The 26,907-nt window shown below is 42.8% G+C and overlaps 1 protein-coding gene across 2 annotated transcripts in view; it reads right to left on the bottom strand.

Moving 5' to 3' along the window:
• Positions 1-129: 129 nt before the first annotated feature.
• The window catches only part of LOC146197987 (lon protease homolog, mitochondrial-like), a 51,930-nt gene continuing 25,152 nt past the window's right edge, over positions 130-26,907 (bottom strand). For both annotated transcript variants that reach the window (XM_084593292.1, XM_084593293.1), the window contains exons 12-21: positions 26,060-26,182; positions 23,087-23,142; positions 22,031-22,118; positions 21,821-21,943; positions 21,393-21,509; positions 19,660-19,800; positions 13,722-13,887; positions 5,858-6,075; positions 4,498-4,662; positions 130-427 (exon numbers count right to left, since the gene is read on the bottom strand). In XM_084593292.1, the coding sequence (XP_084449418.1) occupies positions 281-427; positions 4,498-4,662; positions 5,858-6,075; positions 13,722-13,887; positions 19,660-19,800; positions 21,393-21,509; positions 21,821-21,943; positions 22,031-22,118; positions 23,087-23,142; positions 26,060-26,182 (1,344 nt within the window). In that variant the 3' untranslated portion in view covers positions 130-280. The remainder of the gene's footprint in view (positions 428-4,497; positions 4,663-5,857; positions 6,076-13,721; positions 13,888-19,659; positions 19,801-21,392; positions 21,510-21,820; positions 21,944-22,030; positions 22,119-23,086; positions 23,143-26,059; positions 26,183-26,907) is intronic.

Here is a 26,907-nt window from a genome sequence, read left to right as displayed (position 1 = left end):
TAAATGCCTGCATGCCAGTGCTCTGCAAAAAATTTCAAGGCACTAATAAATGACGACCATCAAACACTTTCAGTGTACATGCAGAAGCAAGATCTGATTGCATTTTCAGAGATGAATGGTGATGAGCAATAAAGACTGAAGGTTATTTATTTTCCATAGTGCTCTGGACAACCTACACACCTAAAATGAAAATGCTTTTTATAACTGTAACGGGTGATTTTAACGCTGAATGTATGCAAACTAATCAGGACTAAAAATCTGTACACATTTAATAAACTTCTCAGCCTTTCAGCACAAAGTCAAACACCTTGGAGTAGTGATCAACAAAGTGAACTTCCAGGCCCTCTGTGATGTAGTCCTGCAACTCGGCGTAATCCTTTTTGTTCTCTTCAGGGAGGATGAGGCAGGTGACTCCAACTCTTTTGGCCTTTGCATATAATAAAAAAACGCAGGAACAAAGGTTAGTGTGCCACTGGCACCTGCCTGAATCCGGCTGTGAGCTTAGGCATAGCCTCCTCAATATATTTTTCTATGCTGGTAATCTACTATGACGCAGCTGTTCTCCTAGCCACCTTGCACCTTACTGCGTAAAGTGCTAGCATCCCAGAATCCCTCTCATGTCTATGGGCAAATACTCGGGTGGTTGCATTCCAAGAATTTTTTACAGACTTAAAAAAAAAAAAAAAAAAAAAAAAAAAAAAAAAAAAAAAAAAAAAAAAAAAGAGAATAACAGTCAATTAATTAGTGTGTTTCACTAGCAGTAAAAAATGCTCTGAAACATGTGCGGCCACAATGTGTATGGAAAGTGCGGCAGGTGAGCTGAAGGGAGAAATTAATCGCTCAGAATGTGCAAGTGACTTTTCATAACACGTCAGTCCTGGCCTACACATTGTCAAAGGTGGACTGAGAGAAACAAAGGAAAATGATTCTCATTTAACATTGCCTCATGGGGATAAAAGAAAGGGTATGGCTTAAGTCGGCGCTTTCAGGTGGACTACCTGGATGCAAACACAACTCGCTGCACCTTTCTTCCCATTTTACGGGTTTCACATGTCTTAGCTAAAAAAACTGAAGAAATCTGGACGTCAGTCGGCTCTGTGCAAAAAAGAGACATTTGCCTTTAGCAAGTTAGCAATGACAGCATAAATTTTACCTTGAACTACCTCGAGATATTAAAAAAAAAAATAAATAAAAAGGGAAGGAGAGCTTCTCAATTCTGGTTCAAACATAGTGTATGGATGTCGATGAAAAATATTCAGAACTTTCAGGACAGCAGTCTGGTTTCAGGAAATAAACTTTTTTCCTTTTCCTCGTGAACATCATAGGCAAATCATGCTTTCCATTACCTTGTGAAGATGGTGAGAAAAAGCTGTCAAACACAAAATAACGGCTTGAGAGGCTAGTTGGTGCATCATCGTATTCAGATATGTGGCGCAAACAAAGACAAACACAGGAGAAGATCCACAACACACGCGTGTTGTGGATCTTCTCCTGTGTTTGTCTTTGTTTGCGCCACATAGCTGTCAAACACAGAACACACATTAGTTCAGACTCTGGCAGTGTTCTTCATTGCTATTTAAAACAAAGCCAGGCTATCTGGTATTTCTATTTACAAGACATGATGCTAGTTTGAAAGGACAGGGCCTTGTTGTTTCCTCGGTCTCTGTCTATGTTCTTTCTTACTAGCAATTGTGTCTCCCTAGTCAACTGCTAATCCTAGAAGGGCTGGTCCAAATTCTCCTTCTCTCTCTGCTGTTCCCTCTCCTGTCTTCTGTTGTCTGAACTTCTGAAGGGGTAGATCATGCAAAAAGGAGAAATGCGAAGCCTGCTTGTTATACAGCAAAGAGTTTTATGGCACGTAAGTGAAATTTGAAGCATCCTCTCTAGAAGGCAACAATGAGTTTTTCAGAAGCTTTGTGTTAGCCTGAAGTACCAAAACATGCTGCATCTGAGCTTTATCAAGGGCTCTACAGCTTCTAGCAGATTTTCTTCCACCCCATCTTCAAAACATTTGAAGTGAAGGTAACTAAAAGGGACCTGGCGATGATGTGAAACCATTTTAGTCAAAGGTGCTAACTCTCAGTAGGAGCACAGGGACAAGTATGAAATAATGAGTTATTTCCCTTTCACCCCTGCATGATGGTGTACAGTAGAACCCCTTTATAGTAAAGTCACTGGGACCAGCAAAAATCTGTACTATATCAGGGTCTTTACTATATCAATTGTTGGTGATGACATGGTCCTAAGATACTGTTTGGTAGTTAAATGGGAACTTACTGAACACGTCTTGTTGCTTAATAAAAAACAAATAGTAATAATTAAAAAAAGAACGCTCTGAAATATGTGTGCTGTGCAATGTCAGTGAACTTTAAAGAACCCCAGGTGGCCGAAATTTCCGGAGTCCTCCACTACGACGTCTCTCATAGCCTGAGTCGCTTTGGGACATTAAACCCTACAAACCAAACCAAACCTTCCACCTTGGATCATTTTGACTCTTGGCAAGGCATTGTTTTTCTGCTTCATTTCCATATTATTTCCCAAGCGCTCCTTTGCAGCCGCAGATATTACAGAACTTGTCATTCCACTCTATTAATATTAGAGTTTTTAATTTTTTATTTTTACAGCTCTGCCTACCAGCAAGTAGAGTTGCTCCACAGGCACACTCTCATGCTGGTGCCCCAGGCTACTATTTCTAGTCTCGATCATGTGCACACAAGCCAGAATGGCTACGCTTTGCCAGCTGAATCAAGCACAAAACGTGAGGCGTAAAGTCTGGGACTGCAACAAGTGTCGGAACTGGGCTCAAGAGTCGGCATGCTTTGACCTCTGTGCTGATGGCCAGACATAGAAAAATATAGGAGACTATGGCTAAGCTGCTTTAATATTACACACAGTGTTCCTGCAAAGACTGACAAAGCTTTCTGAGGGTATGCACACCAGATGGGGAAAGGTAAGAGATTAGTTAAAGAAAAACATACTGTATAACACAAAATTGTGAAAACCAGAATACATATATGCTTGACCAATCGCTGAATAATAAATCTGAACACAGTAAGAAAATGCAGCAGGCTATCAATTTCGTAAACTTTTTTGCTCAGCTAGAATAAAAATGGCTGGGCGAGATGGCAGGACCATTAAAATCCTGTTGTACTCTGTTCTATTCATTTACTGTACCAGCTCATCATTAAATTTAACACACGATGAGCAGTGAACTGCACTTCTTCATCAGTTATATTTTAGTTCAAACACTTTTAACTAGTACAGGTCCCACAGCTGCCATAAAAAAAAAATTTCATAAGTATAAACGACCCCCCCGTCTCCAATTTCTTGTTTTTCTCTTTTTTTTTTTTTGTCGAAAGCTCTGCACTAAAATTTTGAGCAAAAAATATATAAAAATTGTCTGCATCTGCATTCTTGTTGCCCGATGAGAAAATACGATGCTAACATTATTCCCAGAAAATGTGGAGTGCTGAAGGCAGAAATATCTTCATAAGACCTTGTTTTGTACACATTCACAAATAAAAAAAAGAAAAAAAAAAAAAAGGTCAAGTGCATCTAAATTTTTATTTTCAGCCAGGAAGATTATGAAAAATTACTTCTCAAGTACGATCAAGAGCTGTAAATTTCCTTGAATAAATTTAAGAGAGTCAGGTGAATACGAACTATGGCATGTTTGGCATTCAAAGGCCCGCATTTAACAGGCACTTTTGTACACATGCAACAATGCTTGCAAACAAAAACCCTAGCCTAAGAGTCATTGCCTGCTCAGTGCCTGCTTTGCTTGGTTTAAAGTTTGGCCAGTTTGTTGAAATCCAAAACCAAGTGACATCTACGAGTACCAGCTCTATGCAGCAGACATGGTGCTGCTTGTCAAATTAAAAATGCACATGTCACCAGTCTCGCATACCTTGCAGGGTGCAAACACTCCATGAAAACAGAGAACATATTACAAGAAGCAAGTTTTACATCCAAAATTTACTTATTGATTACTTCTTCAAAGTATACCTAAAGGCCCTCATGGGGAGGATATTGCATGGAAGGGAAACAATCATCTTAATAGTTGCATACATTTTAGGAAGAACAAGTGCAACCATGAAAAATGCCCATGATTGAGACATTAGACATAAAATTTAACAAAAAATAAATAGCTGCACATTTTCATCACACTGAATGGGATCTTGGAATACCTTATGACAGTTCCACTAGCAATGTCTGCTGTCAAGCCATTCCACTGAATAGCAGTACAAAGAGTGAATGAGTTCGAAACAGACAATGAGTGGTGCTTTACACATTTAGCAGTGAAAGAATGATCCCGTAGTGAAAAAAGTGACTCTGGGTTAGTGAAAAAAAAAGTAGTCACGAAGGGATAAACTGCGATGAAAATTATACAAAAGTGTTATACGAGTGAGCTTACAATGATGTGATAAGTCTCAGTTGGTCACGACTGAGAGAACACTATACAGGTTTACAAGGTCAACTTAGTACGGGTACACTCACCGCTATTGTCTTCTCCTTGATTCCTCCTACTGGTAGCACCTTACCAGTGAGAGATACCTCTCCAGTCATAGCCACACCAGGCTTCACTGGCTTGTTCAGGGCCAATGACAGCATTGCTGTCACCATGGTGATCCCTGCACTGGGGCCATCTTTTGGCACAGCACCCTGTCGGAAGGGACACACAAGGCTGATTTACCCAGCAAAATCTTCTCTAGAAAAGCAAGCCTGGACTGAGTAGAATAGCGAGCTGACTATCAAAGACATTGCGAATTTATCATTGTAAGGCACTATTCTGCTGTATCATCAGTGCAGACTTAAAACCTTAAAACCAACCATTAGTCTGAAAAAAACACATAAGTTTAAAAACATAAATTATGTGCATGTCCATATTCGCCAGACATACCACTCTGATAACACAAAAAACAAAAACAATTGAGACTGTGGTTTGTGTCTTGTGGGGTTTAACGTCCCAAAGCAACTCAGGCTATGAGAGACGCCGTAGTGGAGGACTCCGGGAATTTTGACCACCTGGGGTCCTTTAACGTGCACTGACATCGCACAGCACACGGGTGCCTTGCTTTTCGCCTGCACCGAAAAGCGGCCGCTGAGGCCGGAATTCGATCCCGCGCCCTTGGGAACAGTAGTCGAGCGTCGTAACCACTGTGCCACCCCGGCGGGGCTCAAATTGAGATTGATCATGTGGCTAGCCATCATACAGTTTTCTTTTTTTTAAATCTAACTTACCTACCTAGCCAGTTCTCCTGAATAGCAGCTAGGCATGTATCCGCTACTGTTTCATTTGCTGGGCTCTCAGTTATCTTAACACATTTTTTTCGAATGCGTTTGAAGGTAGTTTGCCGCCGTTAGCATGTGTACTCTCAAAAGAAGATCTCCGCACGTGCAGGTGCACAGTTAATGCACAATGGGAAAGTCCAGAAGTGGATCCAGTCCAGCAAGCCAGTATGTCCTTCCAATTTTATGATATACAGCAGGGTAATGCTTCACTAGCCTTATCTTTTACTTACACAAGCAACTGCTCCATGTGCTAAATTTTCAGTTGGCAGATTTCATATGAATGCTGCAGGGCTTGAACACGTGTATGAGAAAAGAGAATAGGAAACTACTTATGGAATGTCACAGTTGAAACCATGCCGTATAACAAAAATGCAAATGTGGAGTCGTAGAAGAAGTCAAACAAACAAGAAACCACAAGCATACTGAACGCGCTTTCTCCGGTGACTGGCTTTTCAGAGAGTGGCAGAAGTGTTATCCTGACGTCTTTGCATGGGGGCAAGAATTTGTTGTGGCATTCACAACTGGTTTTACAGAATTCGCCATGTGCACTACTTCTGAAACTTGCCTCGGGTACATGTAGGTGGATGTGTGCTTTCTGGAGGTAATCGTTCTCGGGTGCCTGGGCCAGCAGGAAGGCCTTTGCAAATGTGTAGGCAATGTTGGCGCTCTCTTTCATCACGTCGCCAAGGTGGCCAGTCAGCTGCAGCGAGCCCTCAGGTTTCTTGTCACCACCGGGTTCCAGAGGCCGCGGCACAGCTGTCTCTATGTACAATGTGGACCCACCTAGGAAAAGTGCCCACGAAAATTAAAGGGCAACTGCGGGAGTTTTTGAACACTCTTCAAAGCCCTTAAATAAAAAATTGCTTTCCCAAGTACAGAATAGAACTATTTGAAAACATCAGCAAAATAAAGACAAGGAGAGAGAGAAACCAAAACTGGCTTTAACAGCAGTGGTGTCAAACAAGACCAAGCTGATCTCATGGATAATTGTTTGGTTTGGCTTGATTTATGGGGTTTAACGCCCCAAAGTGACACAGGTTATGAGAGGCGCCGAAGTGTAGGGCTCCGAAAATTTCGACCACGTGGGGTTCCTTAACATGCACTGATTCATAGTGAAAACCGCGCGAGAAAAGGAGATGAACAAAGGCAGACACAACACAAACGCTGACTCGCAACTTAATTTTTATTGGAAGAAAATGTTCTTTAAAAGCTTTCCTAACCAGGAAAACACCAAAAGCAAAGGAAGACAACAAAAACTACTAATCAAACATGATGGTGACAAGACACACACATGCCATGGTGCATACACGCGAGACAGTTAGATGCCTTTTTCGGATAAATAAGAGAGCTCTTTATCATTGAGAGTGATAGAAGGATCACTGATACACCCGCCACTGTTATCATGAATATGAAACGCCTCTATAATTTCACATATTAACCTATCTTTATGTTTGGCGAGGATGACAGTGTTAGAAAAAAAAAACTGTGTGTGTGTGTGCAAAGCCAGGGTTTTATCTTGGCACGCCAGGTACGGATCTTGCCCACCCAATGTTCAAATGGTGTGTGGGTTTTTGGAGCCGACCAGAGGGCATACCAGAAGAGTTTGCAAGATCATGAAGTCAAAATTATGGCGATAGGCACGGGTGTTCAAAGATCATCTACGGGTGACCTGTGGCAGGATGGGTAGGCAGCGGGATTTCTCAGACTGGTGCACCACATCGGAGCGCATCACTGAGGTCCTGCGGAATACAGTTCGTCCTACTTTGCCAAAAAAGAAGATACACGCCGCCGAGCCAGGAAAGGTTGTCATCTTGGGTGACTGCGAGGTGCCGGACGAACACCTACGAACACTTAGGAAGCGCCCGAAGTTTGCCCAGGAGCCATATGTCAAGCCGGCTGAAAAACTTTCCTTTTCTAGAAAAATTTCCGGGCTCGCTCACAAGGTGAGTCAGTACCAGTGCATCTCAGAGTGTTTCGAAAGAACTAAGAAAAAACAAGGGAACAACCGAAGTATGAAGAGACTCGTCGACTTCGCGGCATCCAGCGGCCTTAGGATCATGGTGTCTGATAAGAAAGGGTTCTTTGTCGTCCTTCCTGCTGGCACCTTTGAAGAAAAAGCAGACAATGCCATAAAAAAAAATTTCAAGGCTGTGACATACAAGGCAAGAAAAGCCAAGTCAAGTGCCGTTCATCCTTTGGAGCAAAACAACTTGCTAAATGTTGCAGCCGGTGTTGAGAAGGGGATGCACCTTCAGGTCTTCTTCACTGCAAAGACGCATAAGGATAATGTTCCTTTTCATTCTGTCGTGTCTGAACTCGGTACCCGGCAGTTTTTGGTGTCAGGCTATATTCAGAAGCACATGTCAAAGGTGAAAGTTCAAGATCCTTTCTACGTTCCCCAACTTCGAAGCTGTGTTCAATTTTTTAAAAATCGACAATCTGGGAAGATGCAATGTTTTCAGCGTGGACCGCAAGACCTGTACTACCTGTTACCGCATGGTGAACTAATGAAAAGTGCCAAACTGTGCACCTCTGAAGACAATGATAAAACAGAATTCATTGCAAGTTGTGGAGTTTCCCTTGAGAGCTTCCTAAAGATCTTATCCTTCTGCCTCCAGTCGACTGTAATTGAATGGAATGGCAGGTCCTCTGTCCAAAATGCCGGTGTTTGCATCGGGTCTAAAGTAGCCCCAGCGCTTTCCAAAATCTTCCGCGCACGGGCTGACAAATTAATTGACAGTAGGTGTGGAGGGTTAGCTTTAAAGATTTGTCACTACGTAGACGATTACATTGTGTTCACTCACAAGGGAAACATCACCAAAAGGATAATAGAAATATTGAAGGTTTTTAAAGGAAGTATGCTAGGGCTCACGTTTACGGCAGAACTCCCAAATGATGGGGCACTCCAATTTCTCGACTTAAGATTACACTCATAAGTGCACCATGTGTGCTGGTTATACTCTCCTCAGTCGACCAAGTCTCTCTTGAACTACAAGTCGGATTACACAAAACTGGTAAAAAATGGCATTATTTTCTCCTCCCTAAATTTGCCATTTCTAAATCCTGTGACGACAAAATTAATGACAGTGTGATGTGTCAGGCTGCCCAATTAAGGTCTAGCGGTTACCCCTCCCATTTGATTTCTTGGGCATGTGATAAACTTATTGCATGGGTAAAGAATGGTGATAAGCCGAAATGGGAAAGAAACAAGTTTGTGGTAGTGCTGTACACTCATGGTGTAGCCCATGGGTTAAAGAATGTTGCAGGAAGATACAACGTTGATGTTATGTTTTCAGCACCGAGCAAACTTCACCGTGTGTGCAGGCAAGTGGAGGTAAAAGCAAAGAGAACATTCACAAAAAAGAAAACGATGAGTGGTTGCCAGCTCAACCATCAGAGTCGCTTTGTACTATGCAGTGTGGGGGTGGTGTACAGGATACCTTGTACTTGCGGAGCGGTTCATGCATAAATGTTCGTTTGAGTGAACATTACAACTGCTGGTCCAATGATTCATGCAATCTTGCCCGTCGTTGGAAGAAAGGTACACACACTTCTCTTTCCTCTAACACCGTCATCCTTGCCAAACATAAAGATAGGTTAGCACGTGAAATTATAGAGGCATTTCATATTCACGACAACAGTGGCGGGTGTATCAGCGATTCTTCTATCGCTCTCAATGATAAAGAACTCTCTTATTTATCCGGAAAAGGCATCTAACTGTCTCAGATGTATGCGCCATGGCGATGGTGTGTGCGTCTTGTCACCATCATGTTTGATTAGTAGTTTTTGTTGTCTTCCTTTGCTTTTGGTATTTTCCTGGTTAGGAAAGCATTTAAAGAACATTTTCTTCCAATAAAATTTAGTTGCGAGTCAGCGCTTGTGTCTGTCTTCGTTCGTCTCGTTTTCCCGCGCTGTTTTTACATGCACTGATGTCGCACAGCACACGGGTACCTTGCTTATCACCTCCGTCGAAAAGCAGCCGCCACGGCCAGGATTTGATCCCACATCTTTGGGTTCAGCAGCTGAATGCCCTAACCACTCAGACACCGTGGCGGGGCCATGAGTACTGTTACAAAACCTATCAAGAAAATGCTCGGTGGCTAAACACAACGGAAAGTGACAGCCTGAATTATCATTTGTCTGAAACTACCAAAACCAAGGTAAAACTTTGGCCAACAACAACACAAAGCAAATACCAACAAGCATGCAAACTGTTACTTCACAAAATTGCCCTGACTAAAATGCATAAAATTAATGTTAGCTTAAATTAATTCTCACTGCAAAAAAATGCTGCCCGGCAGCAAAATTTGGCACAAAAGATCAGAACATGCAGAGAATGTACTGTGAAAAGTTTCAGTAAAATCTGTAGAGGCAGAAAAACACTAGAGTTGCCTCTTGAAAGGATGGTCTACTATCTTTTACGGACAATATCTTCTTTTTTTTGCATCAAGTGAAAGCTCCTTGCCCGTATAGATGAATGCCCAGCCATGGTGCTGAGAAATGCAGCAGGACAATTTAAAGCCTAATTTTTTCACATGGTGGTCTCGTTTTGTACAGCATCCATAAACCCTGACATTGAGGATACTGTGCCATAGTGTATACATCTCTCTCCATTTTTGTATTTTTACCTACCCTGTCTTTTCTCCCTGTCGCTCACCTCTATGATTCCATCTACCGCTTCCTCACCATCCCTTTATTTCTGCTGCCCCAGTTCAGGTGCTTCAGATGCAAGATAGCAGACATGGCGGCTGGCAAACATCTTTTCCTTCCTTTTTGATATATACATAATAATGAATACATTCTACCAAAGAATATACTGTTACTATAACAACTTAGTTTAACCTTATAAAAATGGTGGCTACTGTGCTGCTTAAGTGGTATGCAGTGAAAATAATGAGCAAACATGGCAGTATGACATTAAATTTTGTTAAAGCTACAGTTGAGAGCACCAATGAGTTTGAAAATATCAATAAAATAGTACTGCTGATCTCAAAAAAGATACTGGTAACTGCTTTTGCATGCTGCATCACTGGCATCGTAGCAGTAACTTGCCTTTCTGAAAACATTAAGACAGGGCCGCATGGTTAAACTGTGGAAGAAATGGTGACTAGTTGAAAAAGATAAAAGTGCTCGGCATTTCCTTCCTCAAAATAACAAAAATAATGCAATGCATTGTTTGGTTTGATTTGTGGGTTTTAACGTCCCAAAGCGACTCAGGCTATGAGAGACGCCGTAGTGGAGGACTCCGGAAATTTCGACCACCTGGGGTTCTTTAACGTGCACTGACATCGCACAGCACACGGGCGCCTTGCTTTTCGCCTCCATCGAAAAGCGGCCGCCGAGTCCAGGACTCGATCCCGCGCCCTTGGGAACAGTAGTCGAGCGCCGTAACCACTGCGCCACCCCGGCGGGGCGCAATGCATTGTGCTCAGTTCTATTGATAAAGTGTAGTTATATCGACTCCAGGCTATAAAGGATTACTTGGACAACTGTGCATGTTTTAACAGTAAGGTGCAGCCTCTGGCCTGGCTTTCTTTACCAATTCAATACATTAATTTTTGTCAAAACTACCTTAAGCTCTTGCTGTTGTCATCATAGGGAAAGACCTGCATAAATACACCAAAATTTTTATACTTGTCTTTTGTTAGAGACCATAATGTGCATTGCTCAGATTCAATGAAAAACCATTAATGGTGTTAAACAGTGATGCTGCTGACAAAATGAAACTCTGCACAATTTTTGGCGAACTAAAAATTCACTCTGGAGCACTTTTAAGCAGAAGATTGCTGATTGAGGAGCAGTCTTAACTCTTAAAATTTCAACCTGAAACAGTTTGAAATAATAAAATAAATCTTTCCAAATCACTTAGGTTGGCAAAAAATGCTGAAAAAGTTAGCAAAAAGAGCTATTTTCTCTGCTGGTTATGCTGCCTGTGATTTTGCAAAAGTGGACTCTATAAAAAGTGACTGCCACTTATCGGATCCAAAAATATTTCTCTTTGACTGCATAGCGTGGAATGCTGTGTGCTTGTTGCCATCAAACCAATGGGCAGTGCTCGTGCTTGCTCGCCTCGCAAGCTATCACTTGTTAGTGCTCAGGAAAGGCAATTTTCCAGCAGATGCAACAAGCCATATAAGCAGAAATCGCGTTATCTGAGTATGTGAATTACAAAACTGAATCAGAATCATATCATAATTAAATGTTACCTTCAATCAGTTGACTCGTGCTAAGCTTAATCAGCTGATCAGTCAGAATCCTGCTATCTAAAGTTACGATTCTGAAGACATGCAAATCTGAGGACGTCAATGCTTATGTTGGTTAATGACAGTGGCTTGAAATTTGCACCCAAGCGTCAGTGGACTGATAATGGCTCAGGTTTATGAAAAAACACTACACTATTCAAGTCCATGTTTCCACAAGACAGTCACATTTGTCATAAGTGGGCTTCAAAGGATATCGAGATTTCAAAACAGAGGTGGCAACTAAAGTCACACCATGATGAATTTGCAGAGCACAGCACCACTCAATTCTAGAGGGGTGAGTTTATAGTGCCTTGGTTAAGTTTTTCTAATCTTTTATCAGGATGGATCAGTTATTCTGGTTTGCTGCAGTTTAGCGCATTTGGAACAACGGTGATATCACCGTGTTAAACTGAATATGCTGATGCACACCAGTCAACAATAATTAGGCGTTTGACCTGTCTCCAGTAAGTTAACATGATGCAGGCTGGTTCGCTTTAGCAGTCAACACACAAGTGGAGAGCTGTGATTGGCACATGCCACTTCTTGTGGACATCATGTTGCCATAACAGCACTTGAGAGCTGTTGCTCATATTCCCAATTTACAGGCCAAGTAACATAGCATACAGGAAAGTTCAAGTGCCCACTCAAGCTTGCAAAGCTATATGGAAAAAGCAACCTAAAATGCAGCACAAATAGACATCTCATTACCCAGCAAAAAGCAAGTCAGCCTAAACTATGCCTACATATTGCTCAATGGTACCTGCAAAGCTCAGTAATGTACCCTCAACCATGGGCATCAATACCACTGAACACAAATCTAAGTAAGCAGGAAACAGATTACAAGCCTAACCACTGAAGTTTTCAAGTTAAAGGGGTGACGTGACGTTCGCCAGACCGCTAAATTCCAGCTGACTTCTAGGTTCCTTACACCTTCCCGATGCGCCAAAGCCCAATCATAACGGCGAAATCGTAGTGCGTAATATTTTAATCTGGTTTTATAATCAGTGTTTTGGCACCGATGTGAGCGACACATGATGGCAAAGTTTGTTAACGGATATGACGTTGCCTTTTCACTTGGGCCGTTCGGGCCGCTCGGGCGCTGCTTCACTGATTGGTCGAGCACAAACATTAGATTTTACTATAGAGTGTTCCTCAATTTACTGTGCAGAAAATAAATAAAAGGTGTTTTAGTTCCAAGTATGTTCTTGAAGTGCTTGTAAAGATAGTTTCACTCCCGCGGGCTCCTCAAATCCCCTATGCAGCTGACAACGTTTGGATCTCGGAGGTCGGCAAAATCGCTGGACAGTCGAAAATCATGCGGCTGATCATTTCTGCCAATGCTCCACAGATGGCGCAAGTTGTGTCGAGATTGCTCGTGAAACACGCTTGCTACAGCCTAGTCTGCAGCACTCCACAGCAGGCCTCCGCCAGCAGCCATTTGCCCAGGAAGTTGTCATATAGTCGTTCCTGGCAGATGACCTCCTTTGCTGGCCCTGTACAAGTACGTGATAGGCTTCGCCTTAACTCCTGTACCCCACTCCTCCGTCTCCGCATTCTCGTTCTCGAACTTTCACACAGGTAGCGCTCGAGTGATCCACGGCAGCACCAGCGATAAACGCTAGAGGAACACCAAAACAGCGTTCTGGCGAGTTTCGCCATAATGGCGAAATCGTCAGCATATCAAGGGCTGGAATGCGAGACCCGACACCTCAGCAGTCATGCAACACACGTGGTTGCTGTTACCATGGGAACGAAGCTGCCAAAAAGTGCGGCTACAGGTTGAATTGGACAGGCAACCATGGTGGATAGCTTCCGACATGTCAGCAGAAAGCTGCGTTTCTCATAGGTTCTGCCCAAGTCAGGCGCTGGGCGAGTGAAATGAGAGAGGGGCTCCCTCTCACACCAGCTCAGATGCACTGTTCTTTTTTTCTTGTATTTAAAATTTTATAAACTGAATAACTCTCGTTTCCGCGCACCGATTTTGTCATTCTTTTTGAACTGACATTGACATGATGCAAAGAACCTAGAGGTCGGCTGGAATCAGCGGCCTGACGAATGCCACTGTGCCACTTTATGGTAGGATGATAACCCATGTGATATGCTTTAAGCATGAACATGTATCATGCATCCCCTAAGCCTCCTCATGGCCTCTCACTAAGCAAAAGAAGGCTTCTGTTCGTCGCTCACCCATAGCAGTCCAGGCAAGTCCCATGACCACACCAGGGGGAGTTTCATCATACATTTTATCATGTGTGAACAAAGGCTTTCCAACAAAGTCATTGAGGTTTTCTGGCTTCACTTCCACCACTTCGCACTCCTTGCTCACTATCTTGAAAGCAGCTTTGCGGAAGATCTGCACCAAAGATATCAGGAGCATACAACGTTACTAGGGTCACCTTTCGCTCTAGCTGTTGACATGTTCTATAGCTGTTGACATGTCCTAAAGCTCATGTGTGGCATGATTTGATTCTAGCTGCACAACACTGTCACAAGAAATTATTAAGCAGTTGCAGACAGTTCCACTATATATACGTTTAGTGTGCTGATAACGATAATAGGCCTCCCATGATACAGGCAGTGATTAGTTCAAAGCGCAGTCTGCTGTGGCTTTGATGCAAAGCAGATTAGGTCTACTAATGCCCAGCAATCAGCACACTGCCAGCATGCCCCTGGTTGGCACGTTGCTGCAACAAACATGCCACCAGTGTAGGTTCAATATATTTTCGCTTCCAGGTTACGTCTAAGTTACAATATGCTTATATCTCGTTAATATCAATGCTTCAGTTCTGGAACAAAACTGCCCATAAAGTGAGTCGTCAACAATATTGAGTACTGAAGGGAGACCTTTCAATGCAGGAGTGCATTTAACAGCTGCATTTCCTCCTCCCAATGCTCATCACGATTCCGTCCACCAAGGCTTAAGGACATCCATAGGTTAGGTGCCCTAGTGATGCTCAGAGGAATTTCAAGAATTCTCAGATGTTGTTGTATTAAGTATTACTTCAAAATATTGTCAAGTGAAGCAGCACTAACTGCGAAAGGTCCTCTTTATTTACTACCTACAGAAAATGACATTGCAAAAGCACAAGATTGTTATGTGCACCCCGGCACCAAGGATTGCATTCACTGTGCAATACTCAGCAGTTTTTGGCCACCTTTTAGAGAAGTAGCACCGTCTGGGGCCACCAGCGCAATTCTGGTTTTGAATCGCGGTTATGGAGCCAGATGGGACCACTTGGCCGAAAGGTGGCCAAATACTCAGCTAATCCAGTGCTCGTGTTTGAACGATCATTTCCATTTTGGATATCTCATTCGTAAACTACCGTGTTGCTAAGACACTATGACCTCACGTAATGGTGTTGTCATTGGCAACACCTTCCACAAGCACTGCTGCCAACTGCCGAAAAAGTGATCGCCTTCAGAAGCAACAGGCAAGAATGCTGACCACAGAAGACAAGACAGCAAGATCGCCTTAGGAAGTGTTGGACGCAATCTTTGAGGACAGAAGAGAAGCGAGGCAATAGCCCACTTCAAACTATTACCAGAAGCACATGTTGCATTGATTACATCTTTGCACGACATGTCAATAACAGCATGGACTATGTGCCTTACTTCAGTTACCACATGCTGTTACTATCTTGCATCTAGTCAGCTGAGAGCAGCTAAACAAGGCTAAAAAGTATCTAAAACTGCAATACTGTGTGCAAACTTGGCACTCCTCTGTATTTGTAAAAAGCGGACATACTACACTTCAGAAATGGGACCAAACGCCATAATAAGGGTTAAAACTTCTGGCAGATATTCAATATGTCATATTTTTGTTCTGCAATTATTTAGGGCTAGACAATTTACCAAGGCTCTTTCATCGTTTGCCAAGGTGTTTCAAAAAGGCAGGCAGCCACAGTGTCATTGACATCGGCAGCCCTGCTAGCAACAAAAATGGTATAAGTATGTATCTGATTTGAGTACTCAATGAATACTAATTGATCTTTGAGTGACTGAAAGATATCTTCTGTGGTGAACCTCATATAGAGAAAAAAAAAACGCGGTTTAAATTGCTCTGCTACATTTTTCAGCTCCACAGTTGGGCATGTACTTATTTGGGCAAAGAGCTTTTAACCGCCACAGAAAAAATGTGGTCGATAAATTCTGTAGTCTGCCTCTTTAAGAATCACTCCATCCACAAAAAAGTGTTGGGACTTGCAAACTTCACATGTAGTTTAGTTAAACTTTGACCAAAAACATGGATTTGTCTTTGAAAAGGAACTACACTGAACAGGATAGTTAAGCGGGCAAGTTGGTGATACATTATCCAAAAAAAAACAGCGCGAACAAACGGGGACGAAAGGAAGAAATCACAGGAACAAGCACTGACTCTCAACTAAAGTTTAATCACAGGAAACACGCTTATATAACGAACCAGAAACAATGAAACACCAAAACCAGAACGCACGTGCTACTATGTGATATCCAGATATGCAACCTCACAGTCATGCAGGAGCAGGGATGGTTTGCTGACACACAATCTTTCTTTCTTAGCCATATTATAAGCCTTGATGATTTCCCTGGTCAACTGGTCGGGGTGTTTGTACAAAATGTCCGTAAAATGTAAGGACGGAAAGCAAGATTGACACTCACGGCAATGATCAACTAGATTAATGGAGCGATTAGATTCTAATGAGTTCAGATGTTCTCCGAGATTGGGGTTATTACACACTTTGTAAAACCCCGATTAAAATGAAGAAATAGTATTTTTACAACCCTAATGTTCAGAAAGTATTCATGCAGATTTCTGAATTTGACAGAAAAGCAGCACTTCCTACTGCATACAAAATAAATCACTTTCAATAAAATGTATGGTCTTTTGCACTTTGGCATATTCATCAAGTAAACGTTCAGTATTATGAGAATTTTGAAATAAGCCTTGCATGTCTGCCTTGACAAAAAGCTATATATTTTTTAATTATTCTACCTTTAAGGTCAAGCCCATGATGAGTGCAGACAAATATATAGGGAGCTTGCCCAAATGCTGAAAGCGCTATGCATTCTGGGTAATCTGGGCAAATCCGCCATTTTCCTGTACAGTACAGCAGTCGACCGAGAAGCGGGCCGCTCAAATAGTGACAAAGCGATAGTTTACTCTACGGTCATGGGTTGCAACAACCGAACGCAGACTAAAGCGCAAAAGGTGAAGTCCGGACAAGATGACTGTGGGTTTTTAAAAATGCAAAAGGTACGCTTGCACAAATGCGACAAGACCAGGAGTGATCGGATGTGACAGATGAGAGTGGTTTGCATGCATCAACAGACGTGGCATTCACAGCAGTCCAGACAAATAACAAGTGTGTGCATGTCATTTCGTGTTAGGTACGCAAACGATTATAGATGTACGTCGCACTGGCCATTTTGTTCAATTTTTTGCAGCCGCACTTCTTGCGGTTTAGGTCTGAAGTGGCTCCGTGGTTGCTTTGTTTTTATGCGTGCACCTCGAATGTTGTACATATAAGGCACGAATTGCTGCAGGAGCTCACCATTCTAGCTTCACGTGTTCATTTTGCAGCTAGGTCGTCTGCAATCCTGATTGGGCCCCATCGTCACACCTGGGGTGCACACATAAAAACAAAGCAACCGTCTGCTGATGCTGCAAGCCACTCTAGTCTGCAACTTTCCAGTCACACCTGGTCTAGTTACATTCGTGCAAGCCTATCTTTATTATTTTGAATAACCCGCAATCGTCTTGTCCGGACCTCACCTTTCACACTTTAGTTTGCTTTCCACTGCTACAGCCTGCGACCGCACAGTGACTATCGTTTTGGCACTATTTGCGTGGCCCGCTCCACGGTCGACTGCTGCACTGTACAGTAAAATGGCGCTCTCAGCGTTTCATGCAAGCTCCCCATAGTTAACATAAATTTCAGCATTTTCACACTGAATGCACTCTAGGTAATTGTCAAACTCTATGGCGTATGTGGAGAAGATAGGTGAGGCTGCAGCAAGCAAAGGTCAGGATATGTCTCACCAGGTTCATGATACCGCATAAAAACACTCGCAGTTATAACTGCTGCTCAAGTCAGCAACTAATAATTTTAACCAATATTAGGTGACAGCGCCACCACTGGACCGAACGGCACTAGCGTCGACCTAGAGGAGCAAGTGGGATCACGTGACTCCTCTTACTGCTGCTGGAGCAGACATTCAATTGAAATTGTGCGTTTTAAACACTGATAGCTGCGTCTTTTCTGTAGTTTTGCTCGATAATGATTGCCTGCATTGCATGTTTTCATCTTTCATCGCTCCTGAAGTTGCTAAGTTTATTTAAGCTGTTGCCACAGTCCGTTATTGCTCTGTATGTGGACGTATGCGACAGAACATGGCACAAGCTCCCATTGCTGTCTGAAAAATACCCTCACGAAATCTTTCTTATCCAATATTCGAATGGGAAAAGAAACAAGTGGTCATTCTCATGTGTGCAGTAGACATTTCAGCGAGCAAGGTTTTGTCCATAGAGTTCGCGCTAAACAGTTCCTTGAGTAGCGGCTGAAGTGACGGCATGCGCGTTTTAATTTGTGCTTATCAACAGTGAAGCTAACGAAGACATATTGCTGGAAAGATGGAAAAGATGCTGCCTTAACGGGGCAGTACACTTTCAGAACAAGGAACAATCGTGCAAAAGAAAGTCTCATTCTTCTGAATGACGACGTTCACATGGAGGTTTCACTGAAGTTAACTAAGGATCAATTCTGCAGCTACGTGCGGCCAGCGGTATACATGATATGAGTAGTCTCAGGCAGCGTCTGTAGTGCTGATGTAATTTCAAATTTAAGAGTACATATGTGAATATATTCGGAAAAAAGCATTACATATTGGGATATATGCTGCGGTATGTGTCAGCAAAGCTACTCTGCGCGGATAAAACAAATATTTGCGCCCGAACCAAGAATGCCAGCGACAGTAGTCAGTGCGCAAGAATTTGCTGCGTGGGAAGCACTTTTTAACAGTTGCTATAAAAATTAAACTACGCCTTCCCCACACTTAACTTGTCCGTTCTACAATTTTCAAAGGAGCAGGTGAACGGCACCGCTTCTGCCGGCACTTTTAGAAGGCGCTCTGCTTCCTCTAGCAAAGAATTCTTTTATTTGGGATTCACTGGCAGCTTGCGGCTGACTGGTTGTGTGGAAGCTTCAGTTCCTTCCATAATGGCAACAACAATGCTGGCCGGTCCGCAACCTCGTCCAAGTAAACTTATCCCATGCTTCGGCAGCTAGCTGACTCGATGAAGTGATGTACGGCTGAATGGGTGGGCCTATTACCTCAAATGAAGGTTAAACAGACCCAAACCAAAGTGTAAATAAATAAATATGTGAATGCAGCATTAGCGGCACAACTAAACTCCACAGGAAACCATGGTACAGCAGCAGCTCAACACGCATTATCTCACTTAGTGCGTCACGCGGGGCTGCCGAGAGGTGGCGCCATGGTATGTCCTTACGCCCAATATTATTACGATAGCACTCAATGTCCTGTTTTCCGGAGAGTCCGGTGTGGTCAGAGTCGTGAGCGAAAAATCTCGAGCATGCCTCTGGTAGGTGGTAGTTTGCAGGTGACACGGCTGGGCACTGACTGGTCGGTTGGTTGTGCGGTGTCACTAGACCACATGGCCTGGCCAAGTTGGCAGGAGCTGCTCCCTGATAGCTTCTTTGAGCTGGATTGGAAGGCTGAGATGGGAATCGAACCAGGGACTCTTGGATCAGACGCGCTACTGCTAGGCCACGCAGCAGGCACGTTGGTATGGGTTGGTTAAAGCGGGGCTTTATATCCAAGTTGGGTGGCTTTTCCATGAATGTGGTAGCCTACGACTGTACACTAATGAGTATGTAGGAGACAACAGAGGCACAAATTAAATTAAGTGAGCAACATAAGGCATGTGCGTGAACCAGGATTACAAAGGGAGCCATAGATGGGAGGCATTAACACTGTCATACCCTGAAAAGCAGAGCTTTCTTTGTTTCCTCATCCTATGCACACTATTTGCAATGAACTACATTCCATGTAGTAATGTTATTGACCAAGTGACGGTACTATATCACAAGCATATATTATGATGCAAGAAGTTCCAAACACTGACCTTTTCGATGTGTTTCTGCAAGTTCCGGACACCACTCTCTCGACAGTAGTACTTGATAAGCTGCTGCAGAGACTCCGGTTTCACATCCACCTGATTTTCTTCAATGCCGGAAAGAGATCTTGCTTGTGGAATCAAGTAACGCTGCAGGGTTATGGGTAAATTTAAATCAGTTTCGGGAAGCATCAATAACTTTTCGAGCACACCTTTAGCCTGAACAATAAAATACAAGCACGCCAAAGTGAAAAATTTGGTTGGGGTCAGAGCTGGCTTCACTAGTGTGCACTGGCTTATGAAAAGAACCTCTAACAATGAACATCTCTAATAAATGAGATGGTGCAGATGGGTGCCTCAGGCATGAGTTCATCACGATGGCATGCTAACAAAACTGCAGACCCAATAAACCATCTCTCCAGACCAAGCGAAATGCGAAGAAAGAAATGCTACAAAATAGGGGCTATGATTATTCTTTGTGATACATTCGTTCTTGCAGAAAGTATACTACCCAAAACAGTCCCTCAGAGATTCAAAATGCATTTCCTGACGTTTCTGGCAGTATCTGTCGAACACAATGCACTTCTCAAATGGCATAACAATCACTTTTACATGCAAAACTGTTCCTTTTTCTGGTTCACGTGCATATGCAGTAAAATCTCGATGATAAATTAGAAAAAAAAATTTCCAGAAAAATACACCTGGGAAAATGTTTGATCCAAATTGCCTTATTTTGAGAACTGTTGAATGAAGTGCTATGCTATTTATTAATATTTTCGCTTCATCAGAATGTAGTCGCTGATGGCATTGGTGAGTTTCAGTTTTGTTTCTGAACGCTTTGCCCTCCTCACTTCATTTTATTATGTATTTTAAAGACCCCTTTACATCGTTGCAGAATGCAGAAGCCAACACAAAGGCTAACTGCCATTGCAGTCTAGCTCACGCTGCATTCCCTAGACACGGCCTACACAAATAGTCCTCAAAAACTTTGCCCCATGTCCTTAAGGTACTGCAAAGAAGGCGCTGCATTTCTTATCATGCTGTGAAGAAAAGGCACTCTCATGTTAACTCACCTTTTTATTATTATTATTATTATTATTATTATTATTATTATTATTATTATTATTATTGTTGTTGTTGTTGTTGTTGTTATTATTATCATTATTATTATTATTATTTACCCCTTTGCACCTAGGCGGAGCAGAGAATCCACCCCGTTGAGTGAGCGCACCACCGCTCTCCAGCTCCTCATGCCATTCGTACGTTAATACACAAGCGATTGATCGCCAAACATATTATATGACAACAATAGTGGCTGTAACATTATGTTATCCAGGAACGGATTGGAGGGAGAAAATAGAGTAACTTCGTGGGAGGCTTTTTCTGCCTGCGATTCTAAGCGCATGAATCGTCATATTGTAGAAACTATATTGTAGAAAACATATTGTAGAAACATATCAATGAGGTTCTGTGGATGGTACGCAACATCAAACCGAAGCCGACATTCAGTGCACCTTTCTGCCCAGCTGTTTTGTGATTCAGCTAATTGCCACGTACAGAAAGAGATAATGTTTAGAAGTGAATGCCCAAGACCCCAAGACTGATACTAAGCACTATCCTCAGCTGAAAACAACATCTGGGTGATCCTTGGGTGTTGGTGTGTGAACCTGCACTCCCAGGAATGTCTCCTGGTGCCTTGCAGACCGTTCCAATGAGGTACAGCAGGAAGTGGATGTACTCGCCTGTGCTATAGCCATCTTTTCTTCAGCAACATAGCCAGACAACTCAATCATCTCCATTCGATCCTTGAGTGGCTCGGGTATTGTGTCTGTAACGTTTGCAGTACAGATGAACAAAATCTGCATGAGAGTAAAAACAGAAATGACAATTAAGTTAACTTACAATTTCTTTTTCAGTTCAGTTTTCAGCAAGCCTATTTCTGGATAAGGTCCAATTACTAAGGACCCACTTCAAAGAATGGGTACTTGCTAAAAAAAGAAAAAGGAAATCATACTGACAAAGCAACGTTGGAATGCCTTACATTCTTTAAAACAGCAGCAAACTTGCACAAACCACAGATCAGAAAAGCTGGATTTTGCAAAGAGTAGCATTGAAATAAGTGTGTATACAGTGGCCTAGTAATGAAACAAAGAAACTATGATTGAATCACCTTTGAGAGATCAACGTTGACATCAAGGTAATGATCCAAAAAGCTGCAGTTCTGCTCAGGATCGAGAACCTCTAGAAGTGCAGATGAAGGGTCACCTTGGTAACCCCTCCCAATTTTGTCTACCTATGGAGAATGAAAAAGAGCCCATTCAAGAAATAACAGGCTACTAATGCCAACAGGGTGCAAAATGAACCATATGGCAGAACTCACCTCATCTATCAGCACCAAGGGATTTTCCGTTTTTGTCTTTTTCAAGCACTGGATCAGCTTTCCAGGCATGGCTCCAACGTATGTGCGGCTTTATAAACGAAATGAAAATGTGGGTAAGGGGACGTTAAAAATTAATCACTCCTTTCAATTGCTATTAATCTGGGATCATAATTTCCTTCTCATACTCTGCCTACTAAAAAAAAGCTTCTATGTACAAAAAAAAGCCAGCCATCTTTGAAACCAAAGCGCTGTTTTTTTTTTGTTTTTTTTTTTCTTGCAGGAGAAAGGGAAGGCGCTACCATAGAGTCAAGTGGGAGCAGCGAGGCTCTGCACGAACAGATTTGCCAGTGTCCGGTGCCTCTTCCTGTTGGAACATCACGCTGCTTCATCCGTCATGCAGTTTCTCTTGCCGGAGCCACCGCGAGAAATAGGAGGCTGGCTGTGATAATGAGATCTTAGGCTTTACCTACTCTTCCATGGTTTTACCTGGTTTTTCCATTGTCCCTGATTGGATGTGCACAGCCACCTAAACATGCCACCCTATCGCAGAGGCATTTCTTTGGCCATGTGCTGGGTGCCAGGCGCGTAGTTCTTATTATCCGTAGTGGAACTGACTTGCGTTCAAATTAGCGGGCTTTTCTTATACGCAGACCTCTATGGAGCTTGGTCGGACCAAGTAGTGTGGTTCGAATTATCCAAAAATTCGAATTGCTGAGGTTCCAATTAACAAGCTTTCACTGTATAAAGAATGAACAAGGGTTTCAATTTTATTGTGCAAAATACATTAGCCGTATAAATGTAGAATATGCCAATATGACAGGACTAATGAGAGCCAACTCTGGCATTTGTGTAAAAGGATGCCACAACTTTAGAGCCCCAAGCTTCCCCTCTGGTACTTAATAATTCAGTCGTCACAAGGCTGAAGTGCCAGGCCCTGCCAACATAACCTCATTTAACATCTGATGAAACATTCAAAAACATACAAATTGGTAAAAGGAATGCACTTCTATCTTTTAGGCAGATGGCACATAGAAATTTTGTTCATGAAAAACTTACCGGTGGCCTTTGATCTCTGCAACATCAGTCATTCCACCAACACTGAAGCGGAAGTACTGCAGAACAAAAAAAAAAAGGAGGGTCGACATTCGTGCTTAGAAATGCCCTCAAGAACAAAAATACTGGTCAGCCAATTCCAAAACACACACACAAAGAAAATCGCAATAGTGTTTACCATATGGTACCAAAAGTGCGACATTCAGCAGGTCACAGACTAAGAAGATAAAAACCACAGCTAAGGTTCCAGAGTCCTGTTGCAAAGTTTACAAATACGGTTAATAAAACTGCTTACAAAAATTGCTGCATTATTAATTATTAATGCACTACTCCCTCCCTCAACCACAGCCCTATAGTAGAGCACCTGTTTCGGCTTCGGGAGGTGGTGGGTTACACAACTGGTGTCGCCTGAATACCCACACCATTTTCTCAAATAAGTCAAACCCACTTATAACAATGCTGAAGTGCCATGAAAATAACATTGCTATAACCGATAATTGTTTTAACTGGGTTAAGCTGGGGGAAAAAAAAAAAAGTAATAATAATAATAATAATAATAATAATAATAATAAAAAGAAAGCATCACAAACTTAAAGTTTAATGAGGGGAGAGTGGCTCACACTCTTCACTTACTCCCAGGCAGAAATTCATTATCAATCAGCTTTGACTGCCTCAGAGCAATCTTGTTGACATGTCTTTGCAAGGCATCCAACGGTTGCAAGTAGCCCAGTGAAAAATTTTAGAACAAATAAGTTTAGGCACAGCCTTATCATTCTTAGTGTTTCCTGGTGTGGTTTGGCTGGCATGGTTGCAGTACAGTAAAACCTCGTTAATTTTAACCAAACATCACGAAAAATCTGGCCCAGGCAAAAATTTCACTAAGAGAACATGTTGGGCTTATCCGCCCCATCCTTCGATCCTTAAGCACGTCGTTAGCCATGCCTAAAAAGGAGGCGTTATGATCAGCACAGGCAGTGGACAGTGCCCGTCTCAATTTCAACATGATAAAGCAGACATACTGAAAACCAACAGGCTCATGAAACCGGATCAGCTGAGCAAGGCACTGCCACCACTGCTGTGAAAGGCGCTGACACTCAGCTAAGTTTGCCCCCCCCCCCCCCCTCACCTGCACGTGCCTACTGTAGGAGGTAACGTCAAAAGATAAGCATGCTGTGATGTTATCGATGAGCAGCATCTTGGAGCCTTGTCAAGAAATACACTATGTACCGAGTCGAAGATAGCTTAAACGGAGAAACACACAACAAACATTCTTAAACATTCTTTTTTTTTCTAATTCTCAGTGTTATAAATGCGGGGTAGGTTCATTATGCAAATGGGTCGATTACATGACTAGATAGAGTAATCGAGGTGCCCAATAACCTTCTATGCCATCGTGCACCATTAAAAAACATGGCGTAGGTTAATGTTGCGTGCTGTCAGGGCATGTTGCAGTGAAGCTCATCTTCATTTCAGCAAGGGCGCGCTTCAGCGGTCAACAAGCCTTACCACAGGGTGCTTTTCTGTGCGGGGGGTTGGGGCACTATACAACATATCAAGCATATGCATCGCTTTGCTCCGAGGTACTGTCACAGCTCCGAGGTACAGTCACAGCTCCGAGGTACTGTCGCTTCATTGGTTTGCAGCGAAATATGAGCTTCTGCCACCTGAAGTAGACTAGACTTAAGAGAGAGACTTGATGGCGGAATGAAGCCATGGCCTCAAGGCCTGACACTCAGAGTGTCACTCAGATGTCCTGCCTTCCTCACATCTGGGAGGTACCAGGTTCGACCCCTGGTGCCGCTGGGTACTCACCGGTTGTCTAATGTGTACAAGATTCCCCTGGCCTGGTGCTTGGGTTTTCTGCGGTGAAATTCTTGGGAAAAAGGCCTCAAACCAAAGTGCTGTGCTGTTGGGCCAGCGATTAGTTTTGCTGTCAGACAACCTCAAACCCACTTTGTGCAGTGTAGAAGCCCATATGTCCCCCCCCCCCCCTCCCCCTTTTTTTTTTGACAACTGCTGCTGACACTGCTGCTGATGCCAAGGTAAAATATGACAATTAAGACAATGATGAACTGCAAGTGGAGACTGGAAGGTCGTTAAAAACTAGGTTTTACCCGCAAAAGGGCGCAGTGGGGTTTACAAAGATTCTCCCAAGTGCACATCCCTCAGAAAAGCTGGGCGCCAGGCCGGGGACAACTTGTACCCATTTTTACCAGTCTGGTGGTGGGTTTCGTACCAACCACCGCCCAGAGCCAAGACGCGTGACCTAACCACTAGGCTCGTGGGCTACAGGGTGGCACTGCTCACAGCTACAGCTTGTAGCACAGCCATCCCTCTTCCTCTGCTCGAGGTCATGAAGAAAGGACTGGACAGAGATGCATCGGCGAAATGCAGCAGTTAAAAAAGAACAGCAGGTGCATTGTCTCCAGTTGATTATGCATGGTGGTTCCTTGATGAGCTACCTCTTTTGTCAGCAGGAGAGAGAAATGAACTGGTTCATATAGCAGATGCAGACTTTGCAGCCTATGCAGTTCAGGTAGCAAGTTTTATGCAGATATGATATTGCTTGGCAAGCTTCCTCCCCCATACAGCATGGGTTTTTCAAGCGTGACCCATCTAGCGCTCAAGCACTAAAATAATGAACGGTGACCAGCAAGGTTTCCTAGGAACAACATATATGAATATAATAAATTTTCATTTCTAGTTCCAAGCATCTGAAAATTAATGCAGCGACCATACATATAAATGAATAGCTATGCTGCATACAAAATTCGCTGAAAAATCTCCCGCTAAATACTAAAATGCACATTGGACTAGTAGCTAGATATGTTACTAGAAACAAAAACTTCAAACAAGGATAAGTGTTGCCAGCCCCGCTGCCCACAGCCCATCATTTAGCCAAAGAATGAAGGAGCAACTTTCAGTTCTACTAAGATGAACACTGCTGTCATGGCCCTGAAACAACAATGGCCTCACCTCTCTGTTGAGAGCTCTTGCGATAGATCTAGCAATGCTAGTCTTCCCAACGCCAGGTGGACCATAGAAGCAGAGAATCTTTCCCTGCGTTGTTCCCTTCAGCTGACTCACAGCAATGAACTCCTGCAAAGCATGAAAAACTTCGTTACACATGGACAGCTCTGAAACTTTCCTGCTATTATTAAAAGAGCCCTTCAGTGCAAGCACAGTATGACACACACCTTGGTACAAGAACACAACCGTTTTTCTTCCTTTTAAAGGTATATTAACTCTAGCATATTAAATAAAAAAATACCTGCTATACAGCCTGGACATCATAGGACCTTTACAAAATAAACCAATACCAGATTTATTTTACTTCCACAAAAACAGGTAGCAAATTGCTAAACTCACTTACAATGATGGATAATCAAAAGTTTGATTTGTGAACGTCTAGATTTCAATAAGCTGCATTTTATGTCACAGAGCATTCAATTTCCTCCTTAAACCACACCTATGTCTATTAATAATAACATTAATAATAATAACAATATTAATAACAAGAAGAAAACTCTCCCACCTTGGCCTGCTACCAGTAGGGATTTACAATGTTACAACAGGATTAAGCATATGTAATGCCCTCAACTTACTTCAATATTTAATTTCATGAACTGAGAACAAGGAATCTGCAATGGTGCATGGAGGACATCAAATAATGCTCTAGAAAGCACCTCACATTATAGCCAGAACTACGGCATGCACATAAGGCAAATTTTTTCTCTGAGCTCCTTAAGGTAGCCAGAACTATTTTTTGCCACCAGGGTTGCAAGCCCCCAGGAGAAGCCAGCTTTTCAATATTCTTGGGGAGG

Source organism: Amblyomma maculatum, chromosome 2 (genome assembly GCF_055883805.1).
Source record: "Amblyomma maculatum isolate TAMU_Amacu chromosome 2, ASM5588380v1, whole genome shotgun sequence".
Taxonomy (NCBI): Eukaryota; Metazoa; Arthropoda; class Arachnida; order Ixodida; family Ixodidae; genus Amblyomma; species Amblyomma maculatum.
The sequence above is the reverse complement of the archived record's forward strand: the minus strand, read 5'-3'. Positions and strand labels throughout refer to the sequence as shown.